General features: G+C 36.0%; 1 protein-coding gene across 2 annotated transcripts in view; it reads right to left on the bottom strand.

Moving 5' to 3' along the window:
- The window catches only part of LOC145987817 (isoleucine--tRNA ligase, mitochondrial-like), a 54,516-nt gene that overhangs the window by 37,498 nt on the left and 4,841 nt on the right, over positions 1–12,177 (bottom strand). For both annotated transcript variants that reach the window (XM_083122539.1, XM_083122540.1), the window contains exons 2-3: positions 2,743–2,865; positions 1,409–1,568 (exon numbers count right to left, since the gene is read on the bottom strand). In XM_083122539.1, coding sequence (XP_082978665.1) covers positions 1,409–1,568; positions 2,743–2,865 — 283 coding nt within the window. The remainder of the gene's footprint in view (positions 1–1,408; positions 1,569–2,742; positions 2,866–12,177) is intronic.

Genomic DNA, 12,177 nt, shown 5'->3' with positions numbered 1-12,177 from the left:
CATGGGGCACAACAGAAGTTCGATTTTTTTACCAGATAACTTGCGACAAGGAGCAATGTGTGCGGTGGAGCGTTGTCATGATGCAACATCCACAACGGATTCCCCCACAGTGCAGGCCTCTTCCTACGCACAGCATCTCTCAATTCTGTTAAAATTCTCTGATAGACTTCCCTCTTTACCGTCTGACCAGGTGGTACAAATTCATCATGCACAACACCTTTCCAATCAAAAAACACAACCATCACCAACTTGATTTTTGACCGACTCATTCGCGCATTCTTTGGTCGAGGAGACCCTTTCCACACCCATTGCGAAGTGCCTCTTCGTTTCCACATCTTATCCGTAAACCCATGTCTCATCTCCTGTTACAATGTTCTTGAGAAAGTTTTCTTCCGCATTTGCATTTGCAAGCAGTTCCTCACAGACTTGAACTCGATTCTCCTACTGGTCATCTGTCAACAAACACGGAATGAATTTTGCACTGACGCGATGCATGTCAAGTTTTTCAGTCAGGATTTTATGGCAGTATCCTATACTTATGCCAACTTCTTCAGCAACCTCACGGACAGTTAAACGACGATTTTCACGAATCACGGCACGAGCAATCTCAACATTTTGGTCGTCTGTTGATGTGGGAGGTCACCCAGCCATTCGATCTTTGGGAATCGAACTCCTGTTTGATAAGGTTTAGCATATTGCAGGGTAAAGTTGCAAAAAGTAGGGGGGGGGGCAACTGCCCCCTCACCCCCAACCCTTAATCGCTACCACTGTAAATAACCGTTGACTAGAAAATAATCTTCTTCTATTGCTTTCATTAATATATTTATGTAGATCTCTACTACTTAGTAGTAGTAGTAGTGGTGGTTGCTCATCTTCTTGGGGGACTGGCTGGGGCTAACTTTATTCATGCTTTTATCCATTACAAAAATCATCACGGGCAGTCTCCTTATTGGGGGACAGGTGATCCCCCCATCATCTTATCCAAAGGAAATGGAATTGTTAAAATGAATAAATACACTAGATGGTTGCAAATTTATTAAAGAACACATTTATTTTTTCGAATAAAGGAGGTATAATTTTAATATGTGATAATATTAATTTGTAAACCTGTGTTCATGGTACTGAGAAATTTATAATGCTGTAAGGCATTTAAAAGCACAATCTACATAGGTAATGGAATAGTAAAAATTTTCTTAATTTTTATAGAACGAAACTTCGCATTTTCCTAATTTTACTACAACTGAGAAGCACATGCGACTACACTCATGAAGAAAACTACAATATTACACCAATTACGTATTAGTCTTTTCTAAAACTTCAATAGAAGTGCATCAGTAAAATTATTGGCAAGTTTACTTACTGACCAAATACTGATTGATATGAAATGTAAATAAAATGGAACTTTTACCTTTCTTCCTGATTTCCACTGCCGGCATTTCTAAAGCAGATCTGCCAACATCTGAAAGGGCTTTTAGTTCTATTGGCAGTCCATGACAATCCCAGCCTGGTATATAATGAACCTTGTGCCCTTGAATCAACTTATTGCGAATGGTTATATCCTTAAGTATCTGTAACAATAAATCAGTGACGTAGAAGCTTAAAACTGGGGGACATACCAACACAAAAACATTTACAATAGTAATATAAAATTGCACAAATTTGGTACACAATTTGAACGATTTCACATTGTCAAGAAATGTTTCTAATAGGATTGAGCCAATACCATGCTGATACCACTGCTGATAATCGTACCGATTCTCAACACCAATACTTGAAAATGGTAAATTTTCAAAGTACTTCAAAATATTTATAAATTGTAATATATAAATTTTCCATTGTAATTATATCATAGTAATGTACCAGAGTTGTATTTTAAAATATTCATAACTGCACACGAGATAATCATTTAAGCACAAAATCCATTTCTCCCCATAATGTTGTTGCCAAAATAATTAAAATTATGCATTTTGCATAATTTTCAGGATATTTGGATTCTGCAAAAGTACTGTGAAGTTATACTGCAGACTCCACTGGACTCTGGAAAAATGTTGTCAGTATCAGTGAATAAATTCCAGTCAGTACTTTCTGATACTGATACATTGCTATCGGTTATCAGCCCAGTCCTAGTCTTTCACCTAATGGCTCTGAGGTTTTTACAATGTATAAAAGGGTGCACAAATTTTGTTTTCATACATATAAAGACAAAAATAAAATAACAGGATTTTGGGATTTGTTCACAAGACTATTTACAGAAAACAATAATAATATGCTCTTCCAGGTTCTCTGGGGGTAAACATGCGTGAAACATGGATGAATAAATACACTATGATACACATCACCTCTACTATGGCCAAGATCAAGAATATGTGGAACCATACCACCTTGACGGCAGTCTTCTTTTCTCCATTTGATTTTTAAATTTACGCACTTTTGAAATAGATGATCACTTTACCCATTTCTATGTGCTTCTTAGCTTTTCATTTATATCAGGAACTAAAAAATACATACATATGTATACACACACACACACAAAAGTGTTTGACTATAATTGTGCAATAGACTAAATTATTCAAAATTTCTCAATGAATAAGTTATTGGCCATATGAAACAATGATACAATACTGAAAAAGGTGTTTAATAAATGTTGGAAACAATGGCCTTTTTAAATTTATTTTCACCATGTTTTAGACAGAAGCAAAATGTCAGCCTTGTTGCACAGTTTTACCAAAAATAAGAACTAACCTTATTAACTGCATGGCCCATGTGTGGGTCTCCATTTGCATATGGCGGCCCATCATGCAAAATGTATTCTGGTCCATTCATAAATTTTCTCTGCCATGAATATAATTCAGCAAATCCACACACCTGCAAGAGAAAAAAAAAACTCCATTCCATAGAATCTCAATAACATTAGTACATTTTTTTAAAAAAATAAATTCTCTGCCTAAGAATGCAGATTTCCAGTTCTGACCACCAAACAAAGAACCAGGCTATGCAATCTTTCTTCTGTTTTAATGGCAACCTAGGCTATCCTTAATTTTACTACTTGGTTGTGTTCTTGATGCTGGGAGTAGAAAATCAGCCAATTATAATGTTGTTATTTAGCATTAGCCACTTTTGTCTAATTGTGATGATGAGGATGAGTAATGATTAGTTGGAATCGGTGAAGGGATACTCACAAAGAACACCCATGCACAGGCTGGTCCTCATCTCCAAGGTTCTATTCTAGGGCCAGTACTATTTACCATATACATAAATGACCTGCCTTCAAACTTACCCTCAGTTAAAACTATCTTATATGCAGATGACACGAGCATTGTGCTAATTGGCAAAAATGAACAAATTCTAAATTCGAATATAAAAAACACCTCAAACGAACTCTGCAAATGGTTCCCCACAAATAAGTTGACGATAAATAAAAACAAAACTTTAGCAATAAGATTCCATCATTCAAGAAATAAGAACAATGAAGAACCAGTAATAAAAATAGAAAATGAACACGTCAAATATACAAATTCCATAAAATTCCTGGGTATTTGGATACAGGAAAATCTCAACTGGGACATACATATAGAACACCTAGCAGGGAAATAAGCAAAACCATATATGGTATACGAACCTTAAGAACCATAATAAACAGGGAGACAATAAGATTAACATATTTCAGTATTTTCCAGTCACAACTAACATACGGAATTGTATTTTGGGGGAATGCTAGAAACAGTGCAAAAATTTTTATTTTGCAGAAGAGAGTAGTAGAATTATGGCAGGAAAGAAAATAAATGAACCATGTAGGAAAATCTTCAGAGATCTTGGCATTCTACCATTACCTTGCCTATATATATATTACATTTACTGTGCTATGTAAAACAAGATATGTCTAGTTTCTCCAAACGTATCAAGGAAGTACATCAATACAACACAAGAAAAAATCACAATCTGGTTATCCAAACTCATAATACCACTCTCCTTGAAAAAGGTCCTAAATTCGTAGGTATCCACCTGTATAATAAATTACCTGATCACATGAAAACAATGGAATCAAGTACCCAATTTAAGAGGGTATTAACAAAATTCTTATTACGACATTGTTTTTATTCAATAAATGAATTTCTAAATTTGTAAATATTAAATTACATAAATTGTCAACAAAGAGAGTTCGGTTGTACAGAAAATGGAATTATACTATTTATATTATCATTTGCGAAGTATTCACTATATGCTATTATTTTGCCTAAATGATCATTAAATCGGTTCTGTATATATATATATTGCATTCTTCCATGTTGTATATGTTACATATATACTTTTATATTCTATTTTTACACTAAAAAATTTTCTTCCCTTATTATTGTGCTCGCCTTAAATATTGTATGTAATTTCACTCCCATAGTGTATTCTTCCTTTATTTGGATTTCCTTCTTGTAGAAGTTCTTCAAATCATTGCTGTAATTCTTGTCTATAATTGTATTAATATTTTATTTGTGTACTTGGATTTCCTTCATGTAGTAGTTCTTAAAATCATTACTGTAATCCTTGTATAAAATTGTATTAATATTTTATTACTGTATGTATTGTTATATGACTATTTCCATACCTAGGGACATGGGTCAACGGATATAAAGAATATGAATATGAATGACTTCTGGCAACAAATGATGAAGAGATTTGATCAAGGTGTCAATCAGCTGTAGTTTGGAAAAGCTCCAAATATTCATGAGCTGAGACATTCTCATATACAGGGATTCAAGTGCAGAGATAAGAGTCAACCCAGTTTATATGTATCTTGGTTGGAAAGATCCAAGTGTACATGCTCAATCTACCAGTATTGTTTAAAATCTGTGACCATCAGAGATAATTTTTGTCATAACATTTACCACTTGAATACCATTGGACTTGAATAAATTCTACATAGTATTCTTAATTAGCAAAATTTTTACTACTAAGATAAAAAACTAGAAAATTGTATTAATCTATTTTTTAAAAAATGTTAAAAAACAGTTTAGATCGAGTTTACTTTTAAGTTCACGCACTTTGCACACAAAAGCTAATAAGGACTAGGCTTCCAGTTTAAAGTGGGATCTAAACCACTATATGCCTCCCCTGGGTATTAAACCTGGGAACCCTTTGATTACAAGGTGACAACAAACTTGAACATCAAATTAAAATAAAAAAATATCTTGGAATTATAATAATATATTGCAAATATTTTTATACAACAGCAGCAATTGGGGCTGTTGAACCACTGTACCCCCTCGAGAATTACTTCGATTTTTTTTAATTGACAGATTTCAATGTTTTACATAATGTAAAAGTGGTTCCAGCGATAGGAAAGCACAAATAACGGAGATATTTGAACCCAAAGTATGATCCATTTAAGTTAAAACCTGCAATTTTGGAGTACTTTCTCTGCTTTTTATTAAATAGTAAAAACTGTTTGTATGCACACTAAAATAGCAAAAGAACACGTCGAAAATAACTATCAGTACCAAACCTAGCAATAGTAACTTAACTACGTAAAATTATAGCTGCTGTTGTGGAAAGTCGTTTTGGGTGCTATGTTCACTTGCGAAAAGCCTTCAGGCTGTTCTGCTACACAGTAAAGTAACATGCTAAGGTAACAGATGTACTTTACTTCACAATAACACATTTCTGCAAGCAAATATCAACTGAAAATGTTCATAAACAACAAAATCTTCATAAACCATGCAAAATATTTCACTTTCTCCAGGGGATACAGATGGTCAAGGGTACCCTGCGATTCTTCTTGTAAAAGACAAAATTTGAAGTAATTAAAGTCAAAATCAAAGATTTTCAGATGCCCTAAAATTTTACTATGTTATTCTTGTGACATTTTGTCCTGCTCCTCTTATTAGTTTTTGGACAATGATGGTTACAGTTGAAAGGGGTAGAGAGAGAATAAATAAGGTGGTTAACAGGGCAGCCACTTTGTGCATTGAAGCTGATGACGAAAGGATGACCAAGGCCTATCCTCCATATATACTCAAATACACTCCAAAACCTCATTCAACAGGGTTTACTCCTAACATCTACTCTTACACCATCAAAAAGAGAGACGTCACACCTCACAGAGTCCTCATCTCAATATCATACCATTGAAGACCCAGTGCTAGCAGCCTGAAACTGTGCTTCAGAATTGGGTCATTCCATGTCAAGTGAACCAATGAAAAACACCTGACAATCTCTAATTTTATTCATAATTAATTGTCATGAAGTACCACCTAAAGTAGGAAAAACTGCAAAATTTCAGATTTTTATCTGTTGTACTTTTCTAGTTAGAGCCCTCTAAAGTATGAAAAATAGCACAATTTGCCGCACACATGCAATCACAAAAAAGTCATAAATCAAACTAGAATTGACATAGAAGGTTGGGATAAGAACAAAATTGTTGCTTTTGCAATGAGCTTTAATTAAATATATCACATGACTAATTTTCAATTTCTTTTTCATTTCAAGGTCATTCAAACTTTTTTTGAAAATAGAATTTTAATTTTTTTTAAAAAATATACATAGAAACATACATATTTCAACAAGTCTTAGAAGTTTTGTTATGGGATCGCAATGGGATCATAGTTTTTGACATGTATAAACAAATACTATACACTAGGTAAGACCATATGACACGGGAATATTACAGTTAAATCTAAAAGTTCATTACACTCTACAAGGAAAACATAATTATCGTGCCTTCCCTTCTTTCATGGCAACAACTTTAATTTACTGTACGGTAATTTTCAAGAGCCATGGTTGCTGCATCCATTTCTTCCTTTGAAAGGTAGTAACTACGGCCAGTGGCACTACGGTGAAGATCTGAGAGACAGGCACTTGTAGTTTATATGCATAGTCGCTTTTGAAATTAAATGATGGAGAAGGACCAGCAGGGAGCAGAAACTCAACTTCCACCGTAACTGTAGCCTCATTCTTGTCCAAGACTACAGCAAGCCACCAATGATTGTTGTTCTCACATGTTACACATCCTTTCACTTCTGCCAGTTGCAGCCTCTGTTTCACTCCTGCTCCTAACATAGTAAAAGTGCATGACTCTTCACTTGTTGAAAATACCTTTGTCACCAACACTTTCGCAGACACCGGGATGAAACTGTGGAATTTATGTGTACCTGGTATCGGTTTTGCAGACAGAAATATATCTGCAAGTATTGTTTGTTCTTCATTATGTAGTTTTTCATTGAAGAAGAAGAACTGTATGGAGTCAATGTTTTCCTCACACCATGTAAACAGTTGTGATGGTGTAATTATTTTATCATCATAGGGCCACTGCAGGCTTGCCCTTCCTGCAAGTCTTTTCACAGTACTGCCCAGATCATCACACACTCCTTTCCCATGAGCTGTAGCATAAAAATGCCACTCCACTGCTACTCCAAAATCACATGGTAGCAAATGTTTGAGAAGTTTTTCCTGTTTTTGAAGTACGTAGCTGAACCATCCTAGTTGTAAATGTGTTTCAAATATCTAATCAGTACCAATCTAAGATGAGAGATTAGCTTTTTTGAAATAAATGAACGGCAACAGTGTCATGGTGCAGACAATCAGATACACATACAATACTTTTGCATATTAGATCATTGTGATCCTTGTGGTAGACTGCTATTGGAACAATAGTTGCTTGCTCATTGTTCCAATGAAAAGACTGGGTTCATCTTGTATTAAAAACGAATATTTTTCTGCCAAGTCCATACATACCACAGCCTCATTTTCTTCAATGTTCAGCTTTAAGTAATTGTAATAATCTGTCTGTTTCCTTGCAATAAAAGAATGTCTCTTCAAAACTAACAACTGTTCACATAAAGACTCTACAAACTCATCTGCAGTTTTAGTGAACGTTACTAAATTCCATCTGTCAACAGATACCCATTGCTTGTATGTAATGTAGTCTACCAGTTCATTATCTAGCTGCAACTGTAACTCATCTTTAAAATTATCTACACTTGGACAAGGACATTCATTAAGTTGGCATGCTGTACCTGGCGCTGTACACATTATCTGCGCTAAACACGATTTATAGTCACTTACAGCTGTGCCATCATACAGTGATAATATTATAGGATAAGACTATATAGTATATAATAGATGTTGTGAGAAAAGAGACTGAGACAGAAGCAAGCACACATGCAGAGGTAGAAACTGTGGAATAGTAATTCAGAATGTGAATATCTTCAGCTAAAACAAAATTTTCAAGAGGATAATGTAAGTGTGAGTGAAAAATTGCAAATTTAACAAGACTATTCTAGAAAGCTAGTCACTGCTATAAAATACAAAGAGAATTCAGGTTAGTCAACAGAATTGGCAAGAAAAGCCAAGCATTGTTAGAAGAAAAGTGTTATTTTTGGCAACACCTAATCCTAAACCTGGGAAGGTTTTAAAATGACCTTCCCAGGTTTAGGATTAGGTGTTGCCAAAATACCCTTTTCTTTAACCAATGCTTTGGCTTTTCTTGCCATTCTGTTGCTAACCTGAAATTCTCTTTGTATTTTATTGCATGACCAGCTTTTAGATAGTATTGTTAAAATTTGCAATTTTTCACTCACACTTACATTATCCTCTTGAAACTTTTGTTTTAGCTGACTGATCATTTCACATTCTGCATTCTTTTCCACAGTTTCCTCTGCATGTGTGCTTGCTTCTGTTAGTATCTTTTCTCTCAAACATATTTTTATTTATATATTTTCCTATATTTTTTATCACTGTATGATTTCATTTCCAATTTTCTCTTAGCAACAGGTGATTCTTCTATAGATATTAGAGAATTATTCAAATACTCTAAACTGATATCTACGGACACAAATGATTCGTCAACATTACTAGGCCCTGGACTACTGCTACTGGGTACTGGTACTGAACAGTCATCTGCCTCCTGATATATATATATAATTGACCAAACTGAATTGTGCAGGCATGAGATGTCAAAAGAGGTGAAAGGGTTAATTGGTTCTCCAAGTGGAAATTCCTAGCTGGGAATATATATATTGTATCCCCAACACCCTAGTATTGACCATAAGTATGTTTCAGATCTTGTTAAAAAATTCCGTGAAATGCAAAGCATCAACAACAGACGACGTCTAGGATGACCTCACATCGATGAGGCAACAGTGTTGGAAGTTATAGGATGCGTGACTGTAAACCCTGAAACGTCTCTGAGACAAATAGAAGAGGCAAGTAACATTCCACGGAGTTCTATCAGTAAGGTGTTAAAATTACACATATTTCATCCTTACAAAATGCCAAAAAATGGATATTCTGCAATTTTTGCATACTTCAGCTTTTTCTTACGTGCATTTGGCTTTCCCTATATTGAAAGATGTAAGGCTTTGTTGAAGTTGTACTGACTGAAATCTGGAATTCGCCAGATTTGATGGTCTGAATTGGAACATTGTTTTAAATATTTTTTTGTTACAATGGTGCAAATTGTTTATTCATCATTTGTTCAAATTTGCAGTCGTTAGCACAAGCTCTTTTTGATTGTTTTTGAGAATTACTTTAACAGACGATTCCCCGCAAATGTGAATTTCGATCAAAAGAGTATTATAGTATGTTAATCGCTAGCGCACTATGTATAAACTGAAGTGCTAATACAGTATAACTGTGCATTGTAAGAAGAAAATTTAAATAAGTTCACATCCATTGCCTATTTCAATGTCTTTTTTAATTTTAGGGTGCCTTTTAAGTGCCTACTTTCGTGCATTTTCTTAGTTTACGGTGCTTTATTAAGTGCATGTTTTCATCATTTTGGTGCCTATTTGACTGCCTATTTCAGAGGTTTTTAGTGCCTTGAATATGTACCCTACTAATGACTCAGTCGGGAAAGTGATCGTATTGAGCTCCCAGATGCTAGGTGAGCATTGCTTGAATTAATGCGCACCAAATGAAGCATTCTGTTTGCAGCACATTTGTTATGGTTAATGCTATACTCTTTCCAAAAAAGGAGGACATTTACAGATTTCTAAAAAATCCACCCGGACACCGGACAGACACCTAGAAAGGAGGACATGTCCGGATAAAAGAGGACGTCTGGTCACCCTACTAAAAGTACCTTTGTGTATGATGGAACAAAATGCAGTGATTCATCTTTGGATCTGACTAAAATATGCCACTGGTAAAATTATACCATAGATAAGTATTACGTGAATACCTTTTAGTAAGTACACGTTAGCCCCCCCGAGAATTTGACTCCGAAATATTTAGCCCCCCACTTATTTCAGGCTGGCACCGTCACTGCTTGTAAGCACTGTCCGACGTCTGGAGCATGATTACATTTTCGAAAAGAAGGGAGTTATGTATACCTCCTTTAGTAGTCAGTCCTTAGTTTGCCAACTTTTCCTGACTTTGACATATTTTTTTTAGTAATAATGGGCCATGAACCCCACCAACCCCCTGCCCCCTTTGGGCATGACACTGCTTGTTTATATTAGTACAAAAGCCATAATTTCACTGCAAGAGAGAAAAAAACATAAAGGATACAGGTAGTTCCTAAATTTACATAACATGCTTTTAACACTTATGTAATGTGTTTATATATAGCCTATATATATATATACAGGGTGTTTCAGAGCGACCCAGACACTACCTTTTTCTCGAGAACGGGAGATCGTATCAAGTTGAAACAAAAAAATGCACCACTAAGTTGGGCACAAAGAATCCGTAGAAAGTATTTGCAACAGCTCGAAAGCCACCCTTTGTGGTTTTAGTGGGGGCACATGCCCCATTCGTGCGATTTTCAAATGGGAAGGGTATGTTTGGAATGCAGAATCGGAAAGGCGGGGAAAAAAATACGATTGTCATATGAAACATTTGTCTGTACCACCTACCGTTTTCCGTGTAGAAAATGGTTTTGCAAAAAAAGGAAGGTGAGCCAAATCGAGTATACCGAGCTTAACAATTAAGATAAGTGCAGCACCATAACAGTTTCGGAAAGTGCAGGACACAAGGTTTCCAACGATATGCCACATGATGAGTGCAGGACTAAAAAAGAATGAAACCGGTTTGACCCAAAAAAGGGGGTCTAAAGTTAGGGAAGAACTCGAAAATTTAAAATGGCAAGGGGGGTCGAGTAATACATCGTTTTAAAGGTCACAGAAAACGTGAAAAAGATATGAACATGATTTTGTAATCCATTGACCAGTTTCAAAATAGTGACCAAAACAAGTCTGACCCCTGATGTTGGTGTTCGAAATTGAGGAATTACATACGTAAATAGCAAAACACAAACACTGCACAGAGTACATAAGATCCTGTACAAACAAGTATGGTAATGGGTCCGCTCTTGAAACACCGTACAACTGTAAGCTTTGTTTGAGCTGCAACTTTGACCATGCTTCACACTTTCTCGAGGCTTAGGACTGGCAACGAATGGTTTACTGTCACGCACAATAAGGAATTCGTTGGCGTGTTTAACAGCTACTTCGCCAACAAAAAAGGTCCTTTTCTCACAATTGATTGCCAAACCTTTGTTTGACAAGAGAAATAGGCCTAACTGTAATGATTCTGCACATGGACACTGAAATCATTCTGTGCTGCAATAACTTCTTCCTCACTAATCTGCCTGCATGCAGCAACTATGTGCTCGATCATGTCGTCCCTCGTTGTAGGGCGAATTTGGTAAACGATTTCCTTCAGTCGTCCCCAGAGGTAATAATCTAAACATGTTAAGTCTGGTGACCTAGGAGGCCAGGGCACAGACCCACCTCTACCTACCCAGCGACCACGAAACATTGCATTCACCTGATTCCTCGCTGTCAGCTCAAAATGTGCTGGGCAGCTATTTTGTTGTAGCCAGATGTGTGTTCTGATGTGTAAGGGGACGTCTTCGAGAAGACTGGGCAATTGTTCTTGAAGAAATGTGCGGTACACAACACCCGTAAGCCTCGCTTGAATAAAATGAGGTCCAATTATTCGTCCGCCAATGATTCCACACCACACATTCACAGACCATCTATGTTGATGATCAACCTCTAGCATCCACCGTAGGTTTTCGGCAGCCCAGTAATGCATGTTGTGCCGATTTACCTGACCATCACTTTTAAATGTAGCCTCGTCAGACCACAACATTTCGTCAAAGAATCGAACATTTGCATTCACTTGAGCTTGGGACCACATGCAAAAGTCTAGCCTGCTTTGAAAATCAGTTCCATGTAGCTCTTG

Source organism: Lepisma saccharinum, chromosome 5, assembly GCF_977018435.1.
Source record: "Lepisma saccharinum chromosome 5, izLepSacc3.1, whole genome shotgun sequence".
Lineage (NCBI taxonomy): Eukaryota > Metazoa > Arthropoda > Insecta > Zygentoma > Lepismatidae > Lepisma > Lepisma saccharinum.
The sequence above is the reverse complement of the archived record's forward strand: the minus strand, read 5'-3'. Positions and strand labels throughout refer to the sequence as shown.